This window comes from Cotesia typhae, unplaced genomic scaffold (genome assembly GCF_013202065.1).
Source record: "Cotesia typhae breed Kobodo isofemale line unplaced genomic scaffold, CoteBio_Ctyphae scaffold_152, whole genome shotgun sequence".
NCBI lineage: Eukaryota > Metazoa > Arthropoda > Insecta > Hymenoptera > Braconidae > Cotesia > Cotesia typhae.
Genome location: NW_027423776.1, coordinates 4,519,296 through 4,544,877, shown reverse-complemented (window position 1 = coordinate 4,544,877; position 25,582 = coordinate 4,519,296). Strand labels below are relative to the sequence as shown.

General features: G+C 32.0%; 3 protein-coding genes across 3 annotated transcripts; 2 read left to right on the top strand and 1 right to left on the bottom strand.

Moving 5' to 3' along the window:
- Nucleotides 1-227: 227 nt before the first annotated feature.
- Nucleotides 228-5,603, top strand: Nup214 (nuclear pore complex protein Nup214). The gene is made up of 2 exons (XM_074257431.1): nt 228-382; nt 498-5,603. Exons 1-2 carry the CDS (start codon nt 350-352, stop codon nt 5,469-5,471), a joined length of 5,007 nt encoding a protein of 1,668 aa, XP_074113532.1. The 5' UTR covers nt 228-349; the 3' UTR covers nt 5,472-5,603.
- On the bottom strand, nt 5,599-9,684 carry Ints4 (integrator complex subunit 4). Its single transcript, XM_074257432.1, has 3 exons — nt 9,505-9,684; nt 7,011-8,977; nt 5,599-6,464 (listed from the first exon to the last, which is right to left on the bottom strand). The coding sequence occupies exons 1-3, from the start codon at nt 9,553-9,555 to the stop codon at nt 5,726-5,728; spliced, it is 2,757 nt and encodes a 918-aa protein (XP_074113533.1). The 5' UTR covers nt 9,556-9,684; the 3' UTR covers nt 5,599-5,725.
- A 120-nt stretch (nt 9,685-9,804) lies between these two features.
- Nucleotides 9,805-13,989, top strand: LOC141536712 (mitochondrial-processing peptidase subunit alpha). The gene is made up of 10 exons (XM_074257433.1): nt 9,805-9,971; nt 10,136-10,395; nt 10,473-10,552; nt 11,459-11,737; nt 11,823-11,995; nt 12,306-12,414; nt 12,486-12,694; nt 13,141-13,306; nt 13,382-13,514; nt 13,578-13,989. The coding sequence occupies exons 1-10, from the start codon at nt 9,922-9,924 to the stop codon at nt 13,754-13,756; spliced, it is 1,638 nt and encodes a 545-aa protein (XP_074113534.1). The 5' UTR covers nt 9,805-9,921; the 3' UTR covers nt 13,757-13,989.
- Nucleotides 13,990-25,582: the final 11,593 nt, after the last annotated feature.

Sequence of the window (25,582 nt, the reverse complement as noted above, 5' to 3'; positions counted from 1 at the left end):
AAAATTTAAAAATTCTCTTATGAGCTAATTTTTAATTTTCACATGTGAAATTTTTTAATTACATTTTTTTTATAATAATTTTATAACTAAAAATTTCTAAAAAAATTTCTAATGTCTGTCAACTTCAATGTCATTAAAATGTACTTAATTTTCGTTTTTCAGCCAACTTCAGAGTTATCATTCTACCATGAGACAAAATATAATAAGTGCTGGTATCGATAGTACATCTCGAAATAAAAGTATGTCTTTATCTTCAAATTGTTGGAATTTATAAGGTTAAGCTTCTGTTTTTTTTTTTAAATTATTATTTAATAATTGACGATTATTTAAAAAATAACAACAAATAAAAATGAATAATGCACCGATACCTAAAGACACTCAGGTAATTTTTTTTAATTTTACACATATAATTTATAAACAACCAATAATTTCATAATACCGGTTACATCACGCAGCACATACAAAACAATGATAATAAATAAATTAATTATTTACAGGATTTTCAATTTAAACAATCGACAGTGCGCCAAGTGAGCGAAAGCTTAAAAAATGTACCAAGTGGTTGCAACTTGATAGTTGCTGACGCCAAGCGTGGATTATTGTACGTAGCAACTGATGATAGATTGACAATATTAAAAAGCGACTCGGAAGCAAATGCTGACTGGAGAATCGACTACAAGCTGCCTTACCCCATATCACGTTTGTCAGTGAGCTGCGATTACTCCTACTTGGCGGTGACATTTAGCAGATCAACTGCTCATATTTACAACGCGAGGTCGTTGGCAAAAAACTCTCTAGAATTAATCCACGAGATCCAGTTGTCTCGCTCGAGCCAGAATGTATTTGCATATGATCTGCGATGGAACCCGGCGATACCGGGTATGTTTTGCACTGTTGCCAGCGACCACTCAATCGGGACTTTTCAAGTCAAAAGCGAGCAAAAGACGACCGTGGGTGTCGTAGCATTAGAAATAATTGACAATGTCGAAGCTATGTGCGTCGCTTGGAGTCCTAAGGGCAAGCAATTGGTAGTAGGCTGTAAAAATGGAAACATTATTCAATTGAAGCCAGAGCTGAAGGTGATGAGAGCCATTTCTGGTCCTTCACCAAGCATTGGACAGCTGATTACAATTCTTTGGGTGAGTAATTATCAATTTTGCGCAGCTTACTACGACAGTAATGAACGCCGGGTTGATGTGCTGATCGTTGATGCACCAAAAGGCGCTGATGCAAAGCCAACATTTACTAACTACGAAGATATAACCTTCGGAATTCCAGATAATGATGGAGAGTATTCTCCTAGATACTATTTTGACTACGTTCCTGAGTGGAATGTGATTATAGCTGCTAGCAGTAGCAGCAGTGAAGTTGCTGTTCTAGGAACTCTCAACAATGGCGTTAACTGGGAGCAATGGCAGCTGATTGACAGTGGAAGGGCTCAGCTTCCATTAGTTCGCACCGTTGAATCCTATCCAGTTGGTATGACAATTGATAAGTCATCAATTACTGTCTTACCTTGGGGCCCGGAGAGTACATTACCTCATCCAGTTCCAGTTTTACATTTATTTGGTACTTCTGGACAGATAGTGAGCTTTCATATGGTTAACTTAATACCTAATTGTCCGGCTTTATGTTCACCGCCTTCAGAACCAGTGAAAATAGATCAAAATGCTACTGCTACGTCGGAAATTAATTTTGTTCCTCAATCGGTAGTGACAAGTACTCCGAGACCAAAACAACAGGAATTGATCGAGAGGCCCAAAGTTACTCTACCGCCTCCGAATTTTTTCAGCGAACCAGTCTCTATTAAACCCGCTGCACTTCCAGTCGCACCAGTTAGTTCGCAAAATCCACCAGCACCTATTGAATTGAAAATTCCCAAGCTAAAGCCGATTGAGAAGCCTGAAATGCAGAAAACAGAAATCACACTTTTACCTAAACAAATACCTCCAGCTCCAATTTCAGCTCCACCAGTAGTAAATCCGACGACGGTTATTTCTTCTACACCAGCTCCAGCGGCTCCTTCAGTAATTGAAAAGATAAATTACGATGACAGTTTATGCTGGCGTGCGTTCCGAGAAGAACAGATGCATTTTGAAAAAGAATTGCAAATAATTCTTGAGCCACGAGCTCTTGACATCGGCACTGACGAGGAACGCCAAAAATTGATTGTTCAATGTGAGGAAGTTAACAGTTTCATACAAGAATTGAATGAAACGACCAATAGTTTGAGCAACGAGATATCGTATCTTAATTCGTTGTTACTACAATCGTTTGCATGGCTGGAAGAAACCAAGTCGAAGCAGTCAAGTGGTAATGTAGCGCGCGATCATCATGACAAAAGTAAAATAAATGAGTTGCAAAGACGCTTTGCTCATCTACAATCGCAGTTAATTCAAGCGATGAAGGTTTTGGACGCGCGATGGGCTGACAACGAGCAGCAGGAAATGGCGAAATTCAAGGTTCCTGGCTTGGAACAGATTTACCAGTGTCTCACGAAGTACGATCAACTTATTCAGGCCAACAAGAAACGCCTTGATGAGCAAACGAAGAAATGGAAGGCTCTGTCACGGGGAAATCATATTTCTCATTTAAACCAGTCTCTTTCAAAACTAAATATCAGCTCTAATTCACCCGGCAACACCGATGGAGACATGATCGAGATGCGTTGTAGGACCATCGCCAACAACACCCGGAACTTTACTGCGCTGAAACAATCCAAGTTACGCGACGTCTTGCTACAAACGGAGCCACGTATCATAAAGAACGTTAGCCCGTCAAATATTCATAGCAGATTGGAAGCAACTCTTTCGGCTTTGGTATCGCAAAATACTGCGCCTCCAAAGAAAGAAGAAAAAAGCACAACTACATTTTCTAGTACGCCTCCAAAGAAAGAAGAAAAAAGTACGTCTACGCCTTCTCGTCCGCCAACTAAACTAATGTTTTCATCAGTAGCTCCTTCAGAGACTCCAGTATCAAAACCAGCTGCCAAACCTCCGAATCCTCTTGCATCACTCAATAGTATTGTAGCAAATATCGGATCTTCTCAAGAAATTTCAGGCAGTCAAATTAAAAGTCAACCTTTTTGTTTTCCAACCAACACTTTTTCCTCTGTTTTCGCAAACAATCTCACGACTCCGAAGACAAATAACGATAAATTAAACTTATCTGGTGGACCAACATTCGTTATTAAGAAGGTGACTACTGTAGCCAGTATAACTCCCGTGCAAACACCACCATTAACGACAGCAGCCAGTTTTTCAAAACCAATACCGATTTCATTCGGCTCACCTGAAACAAAATCTGAAAACACTGCTCCTAAAGAAAGTACAAATAAGACAATGATTATTTTTAAAGCTAAGGATACTCCGGTGGTTCAAAGCCAACCATTGTCTTTGTTCGGGTCAAATATCCTTGAAACTTCTTCAACTAAAGTTAATCAACCCGTAACAATTCCACAAAACCAGCCAACAAGTCTTGGATCTAACATAAATTTATCATTAAAAAGTTCTCTTCCAACTCCAGCAACTACTAATCAGCAACCACTTTTCAGTTTTGCCAGCCAGACTTTGACTACTGCGACTTCTAAGACTACTACAACAACAGCGCTTTCTGAATCCATGCCAGAGTTCTCTTTCGCTTCGAAACTGATAGACACACCAGCTTTATCCTCGACGATTTCTAAACAGTTTTCATCTACAACTACTCAATCGCTGGACTTGTCCAAACTATCTAGCAGTTTTTCACTTTCTAATTTGATGGCTGAAAAACCTGCTAGTTCAGTGCCCAATACGACGTTCTCTTTCAGTCAGTCGCCTGTTACTCCAACTTTTTTCAATTCGGGAAAGCCGGCTGTAACTGTGGCTTCAATTGCTCCCGCAAACGTTACTGTCAGTTTACCAGCTGGAACGTCTATTGAAAAACAACCGATTACTACTCCAGCATCTACTCAAGCCTCTTCAATATTCAAGTCTTCACCACTTTTATCTTCAAGTCTTTTTGAAGGATCAACTCTATCAACTCCGACGACTTCTATCTTCGGTGGTACGACAGCGATAACAGTCTCGCAGTCACAGCCTGCTTTGCAAGATAGTAACAAAGTAACTTCAACTTCAACAACGGAAAGACCAGCCGCTACATCAATTTTTGGTGGTCTATCACAACTGTCATTCGGACAAAATCAATCTACGGGGTCTAGCTTTCCAGGATTTACTACAACACCAACTAATTCATCAGCAGGAATTAATTTCGGTAAACCTCCAACAACAACTACTGGATCATTGTTCGGTCAATCTTTACCAGCTGTTACAACTGCGACTACTACACCTTCCTTCGGTTTATCTCCAGCTACTACTGGAGTTTCAACATTGTCATTTGGACAATCAGCAGCTGCAACAACAGCTACATCACCTTTTGCTCAATCTCCAGCAGCACCAGCTACAGGATCACCTTCACTGTTTGGACAATCCGCTGCTGCAGCGACTACTGGAATAACTTCATCACCATTTGGTCAACCTACTGCTTCAACTACACCTGGAACATCACCTCCATTTGGTCAACCTGCTGCTCCAGCTGCATCTGGAGCATCACCGCTCTTTGGTCAACCTGCTGCTTCAACTACACCTGGAACATCACCTCCATTTGGTCAACCTGCTGCTCCGGCTGCATCTGGAGCATCACCGCTCTTTGGACAACCTGCTGCTTCAGCTACATCTGGAGCATCACCACCATTCAGTCAAACTGCTGCTCCAGCTACGTCTGGAACATCGTTATTCGGACAATCTAATGCTACGACTGGTGCAATATCATCGATCTTCGGTCAATCGGTATTGTCACCTCCAGCAAATACTGCTAAATTACCACCAACTACTGCAGCCCCTAGTTTGTTTGGAGGCGCTCAAAACCAACCGACTAGTTCACCGTTCGGTGGAACTTCATCTTTAACTTCAATGTTTGGATCCACCAGCGTCAGTTCTAAATCAGCGACGACAGGAACAGGAATCGGGACAACTGGTTCTATTTTTGGCGGAGCAACGTCAAATACAACTTCATTGTTTGGATCAGTTTCAACTGGAGGTGGTTCAATATTCAGGGGAGCTGCTGCGAAGCCCGCAGCTTCAGCATTTGGTGGTGCACCAACATTCGGATCACCTCCAGCTATGCCTACCGCTCCAGCCTTTGGAGGGTCACCAACTTTCGGCTCAAAGCCTGTTTTTGGTTCCCAGCCATCCGTTTTTGGTGGTTCGAGTCCTTTTGGAGTTGCACCGACTTTTGGTAGCAACCCTGGAAGTGTTTTCGGATCAGGAATGCCTGCTAGTCCACAAAATGGCTCTATGACTATGGGAAATACTACTTTTGAAGCATTAGGTGCTCAGAATGGAGGACTTTCTTTCAACAGCTTGGCGCAGAAAAGTCCTACACAAGACAAACCGGCATTTTCCGGTGGAAGTTCATTTACTAGTTGGCGATAGTTAAAACATTTTTTTTTTTTTTTATTAATTTTTCTGTCATTATTATCAAATAATTTTTTATTTCAATTGAAGTTATAAGTTGTGAGTTTGTTTGAAAAGATTCTGCTGATGTAAATAAAAAATAAAATTATTTGTATTTCTTTTTTATTTATTGTTGTTATTATAAAAATATTAATTACAACGTTAAAATTAATTATATTATATTTTATTATATAAGTTTGAATTAACACAAATTAAAAGAATACAGAATTATTTTATATAGCTCTTTTGATAGGTTTAGGTGCAATTGACACCTTAGTTGGTTTACAGAGTTCCATAATGTATGGATCATCATTCGGTGAGTATGATGAAGTATTCGAGGATGACACAAGAAGAGCTATAGAGACTTCAACATTGCAAGCTTCCATCCAAACCTGGTGAGACAATAAAACAGTTGTCTTCAATCTGTAATCCGTACCTTCGCTATTCTGTGGTCTCAGATCCACCTTTTTAGGCAGCAATAATTGTACTTGTTGATCGGGATGTCGCAATTTTATTCTAATAGTACTTGGATCTCGTAAATTTAATATTTTAGCCGTAAGAGGAATACCGAGAATTAGTCCTCCAGTGAATTTTAAAGCAGCATCAGCGTCTCCTCTTGGTTCCTCAATAATTGCTCGACATAATTTAGTAGATACTGACGGCCTGGGCAATCGTTCTTCACCACGAGCTGGCAATGTTGTCAAAAGAGGTAATAATAATCTCGATAGAGATCCAGGTTTAGCGTCTGCCATCGAGGGAATTTCCATTACTAACGCTCGCGAAAATGGGGGCAGCTTTGATGTATCTTGTGGCAACGAATCAGCTTCAGATAAAAATTGTCTTGCCAGAGGCAACGCGCTACCTGTTGCGCTCTTTGTAATTCTTATCAACTCGACAGCCAAAGCTTTCAACCAAACATTGGTAGCGAGAGTTATTTCATTTTCGTCTAGTCCCACAAACAAATGCTGAAGCCTAAAAAAAAAAAAAAAAATTAAAATTAATAACAAATTCAATTTAATTGAATGAAATATTTGTAATTATTTACAAGTGGGGTTCACAATTTTCATTTTCATTTTTTTCAACGAAATTTCTATTTTATTTTATTGATATATTTTTTTTAAATATATGAAAAAATTAATTAAAAAAAAAAGATTACCAAAATTTTTACAAATTTTATATATTTTTAAAAAAATTTATAAATTTTTTTGAAAATTGTGATATTCAACTTTTTATTAATTGTTCATTTTTTTATGTACTATTAAAAAAAAATATGTCAAAAAAAAGATAAAATATAAATTTTATCCAAAAACATGAGCCAAAATTTTTTCCAACTTTTGAAGGCAAAAAAAGCTAGCAAAATCTATTTTTTTTTCCTTTCGCGACATTTTTTATCACAAATGCACCGTAAACATAATAAGAATTAAAAAAATTAAAAAACATTAATTTTTCACGTAGATATGGCCCAAAAAAAAGTGGACCAAACTTGTAAATAATTACCTAAATATTTTCAATACTTACTGCTGAACATTTTTTAACAACAACAAAATATTACTATTTGTCGAAGGCAATGTGCTTATTGATGTCGACTCTGTTTGGGATTCAGTTATTTCTTTAACCACAGACCGCAGTAATAAAAGACACCTGACATAAAGCGCAGTAAAATGAGCCGCACCTTCCATTTTTCTATCCATTTCCGCAAGCCTGTCGAGATCAACCGCAGCAGCTTCCAGTAACTGTACATAAACTTTACCACCAGGTCTCGCGTTTTCAACTCCAGCGACCATTCGCTCCAAGAACTCCTGGCCTCTTTTGTCGCTACTATTCTCGTCTTTCTCATCGTCGACATCGATACCAGGTGCTCGAGCTAACGCTGGTCTTAAACGTGGCACCAAATGAGGCATTGTGTCTCTCAAGTAATGATAATGCTTGGCAGCATGCTCCGAAAAAAGCGCGTGCATACTCGGACAGTGTAAAGCCGCGTTGAATATCAGCACCAAGACACTTGCGTACGAGGGGTCGTCAACATCCGGTTCAGGCGTGTCAAAAAATGGGTGTCTTCCTAATAACTGCGGTACCAATGGTAGAGTCAAATACGGATGAGAAGCTCCCAAGGCTGCCAGACAACTTCTGATGCTGTCTTTGTCTTGCGGGTACCTGGCCAAGTTATCAATCAACCTGTTGACGCACATGTGAAGGCAGTTCCTGGTAGCAAGACGACTGGCAGCTAGAGTTGCATGCAAACCTTCTCTGACTTCATCAGAAAAGTCTTCCAACGCGCATAAAATCGTTTCCAATTGATCTTCCTGAAGCGTCACGCTCGTAGACATTTTTCTCAGCGACTCAATCGCTTTTATTCTAACATCCTGGATCTCGTCGTTGAACATGTCGACCATAAAGTCCAAAGCGATTCGCGCGATTGCTGGCCGCTCTAGAGACAATGTACAGAGTGACTCTACAGCTGCAGTACGAACTTCTAGAAATTCATCTTCAAGTCCGTGAATAAAAGCTCCACAAGAAGCACTGCGCTCCTCTATTTCAGAGCCCTCGTCTTCGACGCGCATTTGCTTCTTGTCCAAAGCCTGCTCGATGTATCTGCTGGACACGTTCTTCATCGCTCCCATCAGACTCATCGCCGTGGCACGAACTCGCGGTGACAAGTCACCAATCAGGCCACAGAGTTTGGAAAACGCGCTGTCTATCATACGCGTGTCTTCACCGTCAGTGCCAACGATTATCTCTTCTGGGTACTCCACACCAAGCATCCAGATCAGCTTCAGAACAGCCCGTCGTATTATTTCATAATCGTCGCGCAGCGCATTGCAAGCTTCTGTGAAAAAATTAGGAGTTAAACGACAGCCACGTTCAGAATGAAGTTCAGCCATTGTTTCAAACGCTGTTGCTCGCACTCTAGGATCCTGGGACCTCGCGTAGTGACTTACTAATACCAAAGTGTCATCATTTGAGTTTAATGACAGATAACGTCCTATTATTGATAAGCAGCGTGTCTGTACTCCGTGCCACGTATCTGATAAATGTTCTCTGGCGATTTTCAACACTCCCAGGCGGTGATAATCTCCCAGCTTCAGCAACGTAGACAAACCTTGACTTATCACACGATGTGATTCTTCATTCTTCAACAGACGCGAAGTTTCATCGATTATTCTTACTTTTTCCGAGGACTGAGTAGTCACTTCTCCAAGCTCCGCTAGCACCCAGAGAATTTTAGCTCTCACAGCGGCTTCAGTTTCTATTCCAAACCGCTCTATCAATTTAGTGACTGTCAGTGGAACGTCTTCGGATGACATCCGTGATAAAGTGTCGGATATTCGTACGAGCAACTGCAACGCGTCATTTCCGCCTTTACATTTTTCCAGGCACTCAACGTAGGCCAGAGCTGAACAACCGTCAGATCCATTTTTTGTGCTGCTAGTTGATTGTAATCGCAGCGTTCGGAGACGTTTTATTGGAGGCTCTCCGGTTACAACCTAGCATAAATTAATTATAAATAATTATTTATGACACTGAATTTTCCAGATTTAATCATTTTTTTTAGATATTTATAGCAATTAAATTATAATAAAAAAATTAAATTAAAAGGTTTCACATGTAAAAATTAATGATACTGAAGTTAGCAGACGTCTAAAAATTTTTTATTATTTTTACTAATTAAATTACAACTGAAAAGATATTTATAAAAAATTGCACTTATAATTTTTCAAGTTTTATACAGGTGAATTTTTTTTTTTTAATTATTTAATTGAAATTTTTTCAAAAAAAAATTTCTAAAAATTTTTAAATGTCGGCTAAATTCATTTTCATAAAAATTAATAAAAATTACAAGTGAAAATTTTTAGAAGCATTTTTTTATTGTAATTGATTTATTAAAAAAATTTTTTTAATTAACAGCTGACTGATAACTTCATTACTATAATTATTTTATGTTACAATTAACATGAAGTTAGTAGAAAAATGTTTTGTTTAAAATAAAAAAAAAAATAAGTTGTATACTTACTTGGCTTTGATTGAATTCTGCAAGGACTCGTTTTTTCATTAAAGCAGCCATTTTAGATATTTATTAAAATTTCAATATACATTTATTACATTATATTATTTATAATTTGATTATTAGCAATGACTATTGCTTAAAAATTTTTTGTACATTTATGATACTAAGTGTAACTTTTTTCTAAATGTCAACAGTCAACATAAAATTAACATAACCTTTTAACAAATTTAATTACTAAAAAATCCGGTGAAGACATCACAGCACCACGTGCAATATCTTTGTTGATACAGTAAATTTCTACTTCATCCATTCGTTGCTCATAAAAATAAGCAACATTTTAACTCTAATCTTCAAATTAGAAAAAGATAAATATTGATGTTATTTGTTAAAACAATTATCAAAATTATAAAAAATTATTAAAAAATGTTGGTAAGAATACCTCAAGCTTCGCTGACGACAGCTCTAAAAAACAGGTAATTTATTTATTGAAAATTCAATGGTTACTTAACCTCTCTTATAAATAATTTTTTAGAGTAAATCATCAACTATTTTCAAAAATTAATTTACTGAGACAACTATTTTACAAGACTTCTATTTATTTATAATAATTACAATAATTTATTTTGTTACTAAAAAGCTGTTACAGTTCTGCTCACGTTAAATACTCTAACTTATTACAAAAATGCGGGTTTTCATCTCAAGGATCACCGGAAAATTTGCAAAAAATTTCGCAGAGCATAACTGGATTCCCACCACTGTCAAAGCCAATATTAAATCTACCCAAACCGATTTATTCAACAGCTAAGGAGGAAGATCAGACAACGCAGATAAGTGTCTTGTCAAATGGGCTGAGAGTTGCGTCAGAGAATAGATTTGGAAAGTTTTGCACTGTGGGAGGTAGATTTATAACAATAATAAATAAATTTGAATTTATTTATCTAATTAATTAAATAATAAATAATTAATGCTTTCAGTGCTAATTGACTCAGGACCTAGATTTGAAGTTACATATCCCAGTGGTATTTCTCATTTTCTAGAAAAACTAGCTTTTAATGTGAGTACAGTAATAAAAATAAAACTGTCAAATTTATTTTTTTATAAATTTTTGAAATTATTTAAGGGATTACATGAGTTTCTTCCGGGAAAAAATGGTCTGTTTTCATGAGGGTGAATCTAACAGACATCTGATAATTTTTAAAACATTTTTTTTTCTTTTTTTTAATTAATTAATTAATTTATTTATTTAAAGTCGCCCTGACATCTCAGGTCCTCAGTGACTACATTTAAAAAATTTATAAACAATTTATTTGTTACAGAAGAAATAGTATAAAAAAATGCATATGGAAATTTTCACAAGTTTTTTCTATGCAATTTTTTGGTTTTTTTCTACAACCATTAAGTAAAAATTAATCTAAAAATTCTCAAAAATTAGCTGTCTGCTGAATTCACCCTCATCTATTTTCAACAATTTTTTTTTAAATAGAAAAAATGAAATATTTTATTCAAACTTATTACTATCTTGAAGATACATGTTTAATAAAGGATTACTGAAATTTTAAAAAAGGAAAAATATTAAAAACTTTGACAATGTGACGTAATTTCCGGAGAGCCCTTGGAAAAAGAGATGCGTCCGCGTGATCAGTAGAACTCCTAGCAGGATCATTTGAAGTAAAAAAAAAAAATATGGGCTCTAGTTAAGACTTCAAACTAAGTCTTGAACGGAAGAAAAAAAAATGAAAATTGGATTTTTAGCAGAGGTTTTTACAAAAAAAAATTGAAAATTTGGCTAAAATTTCGGGGAATTTTTTTTTTTTTTTTTTAATAGTTGTAATCGAAAAAAAAAATCTTCCGTTCAAGACCTTGTAAATTACATTTTTGAAACCGTGAAATCCATGTAACCCGTTAATATTCATCAAAAAGTCAATCTCAATAACTAATGACAATGAATTACTTTATTTAGTCTACAAAAAATTATGAAAGCAGAGATGAAATAATGCTGACATTGGAAAAGCACGGTGGTATATGTGACTGTCAAGCATCGCGAGATACATTTATCTACGCAGCATCTGCTGAGAGTCAAGGTTTAGATACAGTGACCAAAATCCTCGGTGACATAGTCTTGAGGCCTGCCATTACTGAGGATGAATTAAATTTCGCTCGTCAAACTGTACAGTTTGAATTAGAGACATTGCATACTCGACCTGAACAAGAGCCTTTGCTTATAGATATGATCCATGCTGTAAGTCAAAGGATTCTGAACTCTACTTTAATTATTTTATTAGAAAACAACCCTAACAAAAATTTTTATTTAAAATTTGTTACAGGCAGCATACAGTGATAATACTCTAGGGCTTCCTAAACTATGTCCATCAGAAAATATTGGAAAAATAAATCGTAATATTCTATTTACGTATTTAAAGAATCATTACACACCCAAACGAATGGTCGTCGCTGGAGTTGGTATTGAACACAATGATCTAGTCAATGCAGTTAAGAAGTAAACAATTTATTTATTACTAGCTTTTATCCGCGGCTTCGCTTGCGTTGAAGCCCTTAGATAAATATTAAAGATCATAACATTCCAATAGAACTAAATTAATGTGATTCTAATTTTTTGACAAACAATTTTTTTGACTTTCGTCAAAAGTAATTTTTTTTTTTTTAATAAAAAGTATCCTAATTTGTTTCTAATACCTCCAAGAATATGTGTATAAAGTTACATTCACATTTATGATATTAGTAGGGAAGTAGGGATTTGAAAAATGATGTTTGGAAACTTCATAATTTATTTTTGTGATTTACTTCAGGCACTTTGTGGATGAAAAACCTATCTGGGAGCAAGATAGCAGTCTAGCTTTAGACAAAACTAACACTGTGGATAACTCGATAGCTCAGTATACTGGAGGATTAGTCGTGGTAATTAATTATTTTATATTTAGTGATGAGTTATGATTTATAATTTGGTAATTATTTTAATTTAATTTTAGGAAGATTGTAATGTGCCAGTATATGCTGGGCCCAGTGGTCTTCCAGAGTTGTCACACGTTGTAATAGGGCTCGAAGGATGCTCTCACCAAGACCCAGATTTCATTTCGATGTGTATCCTCAATATGATGATGGGAGGAGGTGGTAGTTTTAGTGCTGGTGGTCCTGGTAAAGGAATGTACACTCGTTTGTATACAAATGTACTCAACAGGTAATTTTCAGCAACTTATTTATTAATTTAAATGTGATTTCAAAAAAATTAAAAATATATATCGCGTTACTGATGCCATAAGGGCGTATAATAAACATTCTGTTTTTTTTTTTTCAAGTCCAAAAAAATTTTTAGTTTGAAGAAAAATTTTTTTTACCTTTTTACAAGTCTCATACAAAAATTCTATAAATTTCTACAAATCTTCAAATTATAAATTTTTTTGGACAGAAAAAAAAACAGAATTTTTATTATACGCCCTTATGGCATCCGAAGTGGGTCCCGGGAGCCATAAGGGCGTATGAAATTTTTTTTAGAATTTCTCCACATTTCAGATAAAACTACGTCGATTCCCGAAAAAAAAAATTTTTATACGCCCTTATGGCTTTTCACCTGGAACGTAATATATATTCAGGCGATATTAACCAGTTGATCATTTTTAATTGTAGGAATCACTGGTTGTACAGTGCTACAGCGTATAACCATGCATACATTGACTCAGGTCTTTTTTGCATCCATGCATCATCAACACCTTCACATGTTAAAGAAATGGTTCAAGTGATTGTCAAAGAACTAGTAGCAATGGCTGGAGATATGACTGATAATGAATTAGCAGTACGTAAAAAATTAATTAATTATTTAATTAATTAGTGATAATCAATTATTTATTTAAAAAATTTTAAACCATAGAGAGCGAAAAAACAGTTACAGTCAATGTTATTAATGAACTTGGAACAAAGGCCAGTAGTTTTTGAAGATATTGGTCGCCAAGTACTCGCCACAGGAACAAGAAAACGTCCGGAATACTTTATTCAAGAAATTGGTAAGTAGCATAATTTTTTTTTACCTAAAAAAGTCGTCACTAAAAATTTATTTTTCCCATTAGATAAAATCTCAAAGGATGACATTCACAGAGTAGCTCGTCGCTTACTCAAGTCTCCACCGAGTGTAGCAGCCCGCGGAGAAGTCAAAAACATTTTATCACTCTCAGAAATCCAAGCTGGCCTGCTGGATACTCAAGGTCAAATGTCAGGAATAATGAATAGACTGTCAATCTTCCGCTGATAGTTCAACAAGATATTTGATTGCATTTTCCATTTATAGCCAACCAATAAATACATCATCGTATTACTTTGTTTAATTGATTGTAAAAACATTTATATCTATTTAATTTAAGTAATAAATTTTCGACGCCTGTTTATTTTTCAATAGAATTGAATTCAACTAGAATTTTTTTATCGTACTCAGTTTGTACGTGTATATTATGTTTAAATAAATCGTTAATATTTACCTAGAAACTCGTTTATTGTTTTTGACTTGAATTAAGCCTGCTAATCGATAAAACGACTCGTTATATATTTGGTTGAATATAGGCAGTTTTAATAACCACAGGCTTCCTCCTGATAACTTCTGGTTGCCTAACACACGAAACATCTCATTGTCTCGACGTCACGTTACAACAAATTGCGTAGTTTAGATCAGGTGACGTAAGTGTAGAACTGCTCATCACGTCATCATTCGTAGAATTTTTATAATTTGATTGATTATTTTATAATAATACTGAAGTTAGCCAATGTTTTCAATTTTTTGATTTTTTTTTTTTTCAATAATTAAATTAAATCAAAAAAATATTTTTAAAAAATTGCATTTACAGTTTTTCAACTTTTTTACATGTCAAATTTTTTTTTTTATTTTTTTGATAAATAAATTCTAAAAATTTTTAGATGTCGGCTAACTTAATTTTCATTATTTTGCATTGTAAATAGTCTTCTAATTTCAGGCGCAAAAATATAAAATTTGCAATTTTTTTAACAGCTTAGATATAAACTACAATTTGTGATAGTAATTTTTTATGAAAATTAAATTATCCGACATCTAAAAATTTTTAGAATTTATTTATCAAAAAAATAAAAAAAAAAAAAATTTGACATTTAAAAAAGTTGAAAAACTGTAAATGCAATTTTTTTAAAATATTTTTTTGATCTAATTTAATGATTTAAAAAATCCAAAATTGTCAAATGTCTGTTAATTTTAGTATCACATTTTTTTTATAATTTTAAAAATAAAAGTTGAAATTATTTTATTTAAAAAAATTAATTTTTACAAATTTTCCGTTAATCATTTGAATTAAATAAATATCAAAAAAAAAAAATTAAATTTTTTTATTGATCATTGATCATCAACAATTCTATATTTGTTAAAATTTCTTCTTGAAATATGTTTCACGAAAAATTTAAATTCTGCAGCCAAACCAGCGAAACGCTTAGTTAAACTTTGAAACACAAACTTAAACGGATTAATTAAAAAAAGTCATGGGAATAGTCGCACAATAATGTACTTAATTGCCTCAAACGCGAAGCATATTTCCTAATCAAGGTCACATGTGGTCAGAGAGGTCGTCAAAAGCTCAGATCTAGTCCTGCGCAGGATGTCGCGAGGGTAGTTTTTATCTTAGAGAAAGTTGGCGTACTAACCCTCCGGAGAACAGGAATGTAAAGGATAATTTTATTCGACAGCTTCCTGATCGTCTTTGTAAACAGGAAATGATAAAAGTATTAAAGTATTTGTTTATAAATATATTTTTACTTAATATTTTTTAGGGATTAATAATTATTGCGAAGAAACTATCCTGATTTTTTCTGAAACAAAAATAATGTGATAATTTATAAAAAAATTTTACCAAAAAAAATCAATGAAAATGTATAATTATATATTTTATGAGATGTATTGCCACAAAAAGGCAGGAAAAAGGAATCTACATAGTTTCCAAGTCATCATTAGACAAGCGGGCAGTTATAGATGATTCGTACCAACACGTGGAAAATCTTTGAGTGATCCCAGGACTTCAGAGAATCGTAGAAGACTTTAGACTGCCCGAAGACCATAGTTACCTGATCGCTAAGGGTGTAACATCATTCAAATAGTCTAAAATAACATAATATTTGGGGATTTTCAATCCTCAGTCTGATGCTCCTTACTCTATTAATTTTTCATTTTCTATTGAGGTTCTTTCACCAGCGGAATGAATCGGGAATTTCAAATGGGATTCATTCAGACTTGAAACCATTGGTTACGTCGTCGTACCAGGGATCAAGGAATACTATTGAGTATGACAGATCCTTAATTCAGTGCGCAAGTCACTGTGTTATGTATGTATACCTCCGGATGATCCTGAATATGAGAAGATTCTCTAACCGTTGGATTGTCTAACCGCCTGTTCCACTCGAGGGCGATAAGTATGCGTTTCGAGGAGAACCACTTTACCTCGAGGTTCCTTAGTCGGAAAACTGACCTGCATCAACGTAACAGTCCTGATTGGTCGGGCACAACCCGGCAAATGATTTCGTTGGCTGTTGGAGCTTCGCGGGATGACGTAAGGACGTTAAATTTGTCTTTACTTTTATCAATGAGCTAAGGAATTTAAAAACGATAGGTGTCTTAGAATTTTTTTTCCGAAAGAAGATAATCTTAGAAAATATTTACTTTTAATAATATTCCTCTTACCAGGACTCCAGGATCAGTGGATACCTTTTTTAGACTATTTCATTCTTTCATTTTATCATCAAGTCTCTGGAAAAGTATTCTCAGAACCAGGATTACATGGAGAATGCTAGAAAATTTCAATTGATAATTGTTAAAAAGATATTATTATGATAAAAAATAAAAGAGTGAAGAAAAAAAATAGTAGAGGAGAATGAAAGCTTAAATTCAAGCGGTTGTTTTGGATTCAAACTCATCAGTGTCATGTCACTCATCAAACGCATGGCGCCAGAAGTAGTCCCTACACCAGGGTGCCATAAATCTAAAAAGCTCGCTGCCCAGAAATGCTGAATACAGACACTTAGATATAGAGCTTAGATAAAAATCGAAACTTTCAATAGTAAAGTTTATTTATTTAACATCTTGATGAATATTTTATCGAATCAATATTTCAAAAATCGGAAGATGAAACAAAATATTAATTACCGCAATCAATAATTTTATTGCTGTAGACTGCAGATTTACATGTATGGGTGGACTAGGGAGTATAGATATAAACTAGGAAGCTTTTGGAAAACAAATTATTTACTTATTAGTAATGGAGTAGAAAAAAAGTTGAATTAATTTCAATTCGAGCTTCAAAGCACGACCTTATTTTCTCAACAGGATGCTATGAATTCACAGAAAGTTCGTTGGGATGATATATGTATAGTTGTATGGATCTATATGTGCTTGTTAAAGGACGAAGGACGCATGCTTGGTTTCATTTCCTTCAGATCCTACACATGGGAAACAATATCAACATACGAATTCGTAGAACGCTTGCGCGATATTTGCTTTGGTTTAATTTGTATCATTTACAGTTATTTTCTCAACATTTTTTATGATTGTTTCAGAGATGTTAAAATAAAAAATAAGTCTATTTTTCAAAGATTCTCAAAGGAGAATTTAAACATTAATAAAAAAATCATTTTGATACAAGAGAAAAAAATTTTAACTGAGAAAATCATTTTGAATTAAGCAAAAAAATTCTTAAATCAAGTCAAATTTTAGTTGAATTTAGAGCAAGTTTTTAGTTCAATAATTCTTCTCCTTGATTAAAAATATTATTATTAGATTTTTTACAATGTATGGCATTGGTGACTGCCCTTTACATTTTTTCTTACATCCTGAAAGATATATTAACTGATTATTTAGATAATTTTGTGTTTAATTTTAAAAACTACTTATAACTTTAACTTCTTACACAGTAAAAAATTTTGCGTCATTGCGTCAAAAAATTTTTTATGTGTAATAAAATTTTATCTGCAACTATAAAAATATTAAAAGTCTCTATTATGGAGTAATAAAATCACTAAAATTTGATCAGCCTTGGTTCAAAATAATTTAACTCTTCAAAATAACATTTTCGTTTTAAGATTTTTTCTTTCAAATCAAATAAATTTTTTATCAATAAAATGAAGATTCTTTGTAATTTTAACAGTATTAACTTTTCAATAATACATTTTTAACCTTTTCATGTTATTAAAAAAAATTATTATATAATAAATATAATAATTAACGAGGGTGAATTCAGCAGACAGCTAATTTTTGAGAATTTTTAGATTAATTTTAAGTTAATAGTTGTAAAAAACATCTGAAAAATTGCATAGAAATAACTTGTGAAAATTTCCATCTGCATTTTTTTATACTATTTATTCTGTAACAAATAAATTGTTTATAAATTATTAAAAAATCATTAGATGTCTGCTAAATTCACACTCATAATAATTATTATAAGTTATTATATAATCAAGATTTTGCGTTTTTTTAAGTTATATATAAACTGGTACAATTCAGTTCAGACAGTAATTTTAATCACCTCTCAACGGACTTTGAATCAATCAAAGTTTATTTTAATCAAAAGACTTGTTTTATCGCGTCTGAAGAAAACAAAAAACCGAAATACATAAAAATGTTTTGTTAAAGTAAACAATAAGATAAAAATTTAATTTAAATTTAGAGTTTTGTATCAGCGACGACGTCCTTAAACTTTTGCCGCTTCAGGCATTTAAACCCTTAAGCTCGTCTTAATTGAGGCCAAGTCTTGTTATGCGCGAAAAAGTTACCACGAACAATAGACGAAACAATCGGCTAACAATCGTATATCACATCAGCAACCGAAACAAAGGAATAGAAGGAACCAAGAGTGTTCCCCATTGTTTTACTTTTTATTATTTTACTTTTTTACATAAAAATTTAATTTAAGAATTCACTCGCTCGTATTACCTTTTTAATTACACTATCAAAATAAAAATAAAAAAACATTGCATCAAATTTATATCTGCAAATAATAATTACTTTAATAATTAATTAATTAATTAAAGTAAATAATTCGAAAACGTAATAACGAAGCATGAGAGAAATTATTCCAAATATTCTCGTGTCTATAAACACTCCAATTACTGCGTAATTAAAGTATATATACTGCGAATAAATAAATTAAATTTTAAAGAAAATTATTATTCGTCTAACGTCTGAGTGCACGATGAAATTAATTCTGCATATTTACAGTTTTATTTACTTTTTTTTTTTTTTTTTTTTTCAAGATACCTCTAAAAGTAAATTCATATATATGTTTATGTGTATTTATAAATATTGTTAGGCATTGTGAATTCGCGCGGATTTATACTCGTATTCTCAGCTGCACCATCCAGCAAATTAATTAGATACGTGTCAAAAAACATCAGAGTGGTACTACTCAGCGTATAACTACACGACCAACCTCTGATTCGCTTCCTATATAAACAAGTTTTTTTTGTGACGTTTATTTTCATATTAATTTGCTCTACAACACTTGAAAAAAATTTTTTTTAAATAATAATTAAACTTTTATTTATTATAGTCTGCAAAGTTATCAAAATTTGTTTATCTGCTCTTTATTTTATTTTTAATTTATTCAATTTATGAAATATGGTATGCGTTCATAAATAAATTTATTTTAATAGTTGTGGATACAAAAATTAGTTTTTTTAAACTAAAGTATGATTTCTTCTTTAAATAAATGATAGTACATCACATCATTCTTTTTATTATTTTTCGTTATCCATAAATTTTCACTTATTTTATATAATAGTATCTATTATTATAAACTAAACAAATTTTACACGAAGAAAATTTGATGAATTTAAAAAAAAGTAATTATTTTACCATGTCAACTATTTTAACTTCAGTTTATTAGTCAAAGACATTCAAATTAATGTCAATAAAAATTTCATGCCGTACAAAATATTTTTACAAATCGAGTAATTACATAGAAGTAATGCTCCATCACTTAATCTCTGTCATAAAAAATCAAAAAATAAAGATAATCATTTTTTTTTTTCCAAGATTATTAAAAATAAGAATTTGTTCAATTTTTAAAAATCGAATTTCAGATGATTTGATTTTAAAATTCCTCAAATTGAAATTTTAACTTTTGATAAAAATAATATATAACTTCTTTACTTCTATTGTATAACTATCAAAACTCTTTTTAAAAATTTTTTACAAGGCTTATTAAAAAAAATAATTTTTTGAGAAGAAATAAAATTTTATTAGTCGAAAAAAAATTTTACTTGAACTATGACCAAGACTGTTTCTCCTTCCCCTTTTGGACTTTGTCAATATTTCTTCTTAAATTTTCCTTTAAAACTTTTTATAGTACACAGAAAAAAAAATGTTCTTGAATCAAGTATATAATTTTGAAGAATTTAATCTTCTTGATTTAAGGAAATTTTACTTGATTAAAGAATTTTTCGTCTTGACTCAAGACAATTACCCTCTTCAAAATAATTTTCTTGGTTCAAGAATTTTTCTCTCGAATCAAGATGATTTTTTTTTCAGTGTACAAAATAGTGATTATAGATTATCAGACATATTATGTCTCTCTTTTCTTTCAATTTTTTTTTTTTATAAATTTTTCTTTCAATTTTTTTAAAATTTAAAAATCTTTTTTTAATTTGTTAAATTTCTTAAATATATCTTCTTTTTGCAGATGCTATCAAATGTATTTATTAAATAATTAGTACTAAACATTCTACACATAAAAATTTAAACATATTGTTGTAAATTGCCGAAGGCATTTCTTTACAAATAAAATAAAATGAATCAAATGATATAAATAATATATTTATTATTTCAGAAAAGTTTCCAGTCATCGAAGATTTAACCACAAAACTTCTAAAATTATAAAAATAAATTTATAAATAAACTTTAAGGACATAACCAGAGATAATAGGAAAAAAAAAAAAAATGTAAATAAAAGGGATAAAGGGTAAATGATCGTCGGAAGAATCTCAGCATGTTTTTCTGGAGCATACCGGAGATGTAAATGAAACCTATGTCCTCCTTCTGCCCTGAGGCTTGGAACTCACCACACACCACAGCTTGTCATGATACGGTGTAATATATATGATAACTGATAATAAGAGAAAGCGAGTGCCGAGTGAGCCGCAAGCTCCTGATGAAGAGAAAGAGAGGTAGTGAGAAAGCTCGACCCGCCACTCGACGCGCTAACTTTTCAATCTCGGTCGAATGATCGTCGGAAAGCCCCGCGGTTTCCCCGGCAACGATCCGGCCCGTCATTGGCTGGCTCCGTAGACCGCCTTCGAGCTCTCTATAATAACCCTCTACCTTCCACCCTCTACCCTCTATCCATCCTCTGTTTTGCGTCTTCCTCCAACCCCGTTCTTCGATCTCTCTCTTGTTGATGCCAGCACTCGGAGACTTTTCCTTGTGCTTTAACCATCCTTTACTATCCTCCGTCCTTTCCCACGTCGCCCATCATCGCAGAGCGTACTTAGCCCCGTGGTTAACTTCAATGAGCAGATAACAAGCTACCCCTCGACTTTGCTCTGTAATATTCACTCGCATAAATGGACTCGCGGCTTTGTCAAATCAACTGTCGCTTGTGGTAAACAACTATAACACTGCTTTATTCTCTTCTTTATAGTCTATAGATTATATTAACGTCTATTGACTAAATATTGTACTAAATACAAAAGAAATAATTATGGATTAATTATTGATATAACTACTTAATCATTAGACTTGTTCAATTTTTAAATTAAGTATTTTAAATATTTTATTTTTATAAAAACTCGCATAAATATTTTTATCATGCCGACTTATTTTTCAAAGAAACTTTGGAAACTTATTAATATTTAATAATAATAATATAGGTTTTATTAGAATCACTTTTTAGATTTAGTGTTTTACAAAACATGATTTACAAATATAGGGGAGGGTGGGGCAAGACGGCCCACCTAAGCCAGTTTTTATTTTTTGTGGCTTTTTACTATCAAGTGGATTTACTCTCGTTCAACTTTGACTCAATTCACCGAAATTTTTCGAAAGTTCTAAAAAAAATTTTTTTTTTTTTGGGGGCAAGATGGCCCATCTCCAAAATATGATTAAAAAATATTAGAAAAATAAATTTTTGGTCAATTTTTGAGGTGGGCCTTCTTGCCTCAGGTGGGCCGTCTTGCCCCACCCTCCCCTACATTCTATAAAATATTACTTGTTTATTTTTTATACTCTAAAAAATAAAAAAAGAATCAGTTTATTTTAACACTCAAAATCTAACAATAATATTTTATGTTTTTTTAACTTAATAATTAGTTAAGTATTTAAGTTGAAGTTTATGATGTGATGCAATAATATGTAGACAATAACAGAGATGTTAATTATGTATTTTCTCGATTCAAAGTTACTCTCTTGAATCAAGTTTATTTTATCATGTGACAGAAGTATTTTTGTTATGTTGAATTATTTTTCAAAGAAATTATTGAAACTTGTTAATTTAAATTTTTCTTAATACTCTAGTGATTATAAATGAAAATTAATTTTTTTTTAACTAAATTTTGTAGCTTTATACGATTTATTACATAATATTTAACGTCTTTTTAAAACTAAGAAAAATATTTAATTTCTTCTTTCAATATCAAAATGACTTGATTCAATCACATTTACCTTGTAAAGTGATAATCGAATTAAAAAGTTAATTTTTTAGTTTAGTATATTCAGCAAATCTTTACATCATTTTAATAAACAATAATTAAATTCAAATTACAATAGATCTAAATAATAAAACACAAAATTTTTCACTTACATAACAACCAAATCATTGAAGTTGAGGTTATTTTAATAAATCACACAAAAATAAATACCAGTCACATCAATTGTTAAAAGTTATTAATAAATTCTAAAGATAATTAGGTATTTAATCATTAGCTTCTCGATTTAAGAAAATAAAAAATTAAAAGCGATTTACAATCTTGAAATTTTCATGAAAAAATTGGAAATTATTGAAAGGATGCAGATGTATAAGAAAAATTTTATATTTCTTCCTTTTAAATTTGTTTTTTAAGTGAAGTTTTTTATGTGAAGATACTTATTAGGCATTTCATATTTAAATTGTTGGAATTAAAGTATAAAATTTTTTATTATAGACCAATCAAAGACTTTTCGGCAGATTGATACAAAAGGTAGTAAAAAGTGAGTGGCAGAGGTATGAAAGGAAATCCTTTTCTGATTTCTATATATTTTTATTTATCATTATTTATTTTTGAAGAGGAGTTACGTAAAAAAGAAACGGACAAACAAGCGAATGACTTTTGCCCGTAATTGGAACCGCGGGAGCCTGACCAACGTCCGTGTTCAAGCACTCTTTTCACATAACCATCATCATCTTTCTTCGAGGGTGTCTCTGAACAAGTAAAGCCAAGAACTTCAATGGTATATATATATATATATATATACACCTCACACTCGAGTGCTACACAATACTTTTGATGCATTGCACTATTTTTTAATATTTTTCGGCCGTAAGATCACCGAACAAATACAATGAGACCTTATTAACTATAATTATACATAAAATTCACTAGATTTCATTTAATTTCTTTTTATCTCTATTAAAAGATGTGTACATTTTATTATATATTTTTTTTGTCAGATTAAACTACAAGGGGACTTTATAGAAACGATAAATTATGTACAATTTAACAAGACAAATAGTGTAATTATTATGCGAGCAGAGGATTGAATAAAAATTAGCGCAGCTTGTGATGAAAATATCGATATACATAAAGTTGAAATAAATCCCCCAAGTTAAAGTAAAGGTAAATCAATGGAAATAAGGCTGATATGTGATGTGGGGTGACAACGAGTGGTGAGAGCTTGTTGGAATTGCCTGGGAGATCATTATCGGCAATTTGTGATATATCTTTCGCCGAGTAAAGAGCCATATTGCCATGTCACATCAAATTTCTCCCCTCGTGTTACTTTACTGTTACATAAACACTTACTCTCTATTATATACCGCTTATTGGCATTATTTTATATCTTCTTCAGTAAATCTACATATCATTATCATCTTCATCACAGTAAATAATATGCCCTTAAGGTAATTATTTTTTATTTTTATAAAAAAAGTTTGTAAAAATTACAGAAACTGATTTATCAAAATAATCTAGTCTATAAATCATTTTTTTAAAATATAATTTGTCTTTTAAGCATTTCAAAAAAAAATTTTTTTTACAATAATTTTTATATTAATGTGTTTTATAAAATTGATTAAAAAGTGAATTTTAACCATGCAATAGATGGTTTAATATTTTATTTTTTGTCGATCTGTTTAAAAAAATTCAATGTTTTACTATTCTAAAATCAATTGGCACCTGTTAATTTTTTGAAATATTTTAACTCGTATTATAAGATAATTTTTAAAAACTATGAAAGTATTTTTATTTTTAATATTTTCTAAGTATTAATTTATTTTTACAATAAAATCAAAAAGTGGCAAATTTTATAATTTTTTTCTATGAAAATTAATAAAAATATTTTTTTTTTGTCCCAGGTCAAGAATTAAATTGTAAATAAAAAATGTCATAAGCTCTACAAGTGGTAAGTCCTTCGATACCAGATTAATGAATTCAGCGAAATAAAAAAAAAGACATCGGCTTGTTCACACGTAACAAAAGTAAACAAAATCGTGGGGATTAAAAATAGAATATTTAAATATGTAAATAAGAATTTTTTATATAGTTATGTAGCTACTCATTCTCAGTGAGTTGTGAGTTTTTTGTTTTAAAGAAACAGGTAGGGCCGCTTTGCCGTACACTTGAATTAATTTGCTGTATACGTTAATTTTTAATGAATTCATAAAGGCACGTCTGATGCCCAAGTTGATCTTCACCACTGCTGTGTTGCTTACTCGGTGCATAAATGCTTCATACGAGATATATCTATAATATAAATATGATGCGAGGAGAGGATGAAACCAAGCTGTGATGTGAACTGTAATTACGTGATGATATTACGTCGCCACTACACTCCTTTTTAATGCAACGACACGTTTTTATCTACATGCTAAATTTTATTGTACGTATACTAAAAATATGAACAAACATTTATAATTATAATTATGCATAATAGTCAAATCACGATTGACAAGTATTGGAAGCAATAGAATTTATTCATAAAGGGGAAACTTATTTTGAATCGTTAAAAATGACGATGTACACTTTTTGGATTCATTTGAAATTTTAGTAAGTAGTGAGTATGCATACAAATATATATTTATATAGTTTTTATTTAACAAGTATTATATAAAGTTGAATGCGCGCTTGCAGATACAGAGTCTACAAAGTCAGTTCATATCAGAATACCTGTGGGCTTGCGCATAAAAGATAAGTATGCGATGAATAAACTAAAATTATACATACATTTACACGCTTATGATGTACAGTTGGACTTTTATAAATGGAAAATGTATGTGAAGAGAAACAAGGTGAATACGGGGATTAAATGTGAATACTGAGGGTAAAATAGAAAATCATATCATCTATATTTACGTTTATAAATCAACCCTCGTTGACCGAAAGCTAATGACAAGTGTTTTCGCACCGACAATACTATAAATACACTGATAGAAGGATTTATTAACTATTAATAATTTTATTTATTTAAAAACACTTATTTAATTTATTAAATTTTTATTAATAATTATTAACATTAAATAAATATTTATTTGGGAAAAAAGTACATTTATTAATAGTTAATAAGTATTTATTAATACACAGAAAAAAAATTTACTTGAATCAAGTAAATAATTTTGAAGAATTTCATCTTCTTGGTTTGAGTTTAAAAATTCTCAAACTAAGAAATTTTTATTGGTTTAAGTAAATTTTATTTGATTTAAGAATTTTTTGTCTTGATTGACGATAATTAAACTCTTCAAAATTATTTTCTTGGTTCAAGAATTTTTCTCTTGATTCAACTTAGTTTTTTTTTTTCAATGTAGTTAACAAATATTTATTAACAGTTAATAAATATTTTGTTGAAAGAATTTTTTTCGCTTGTAATGTCATATGATATGAAGATTGCTTA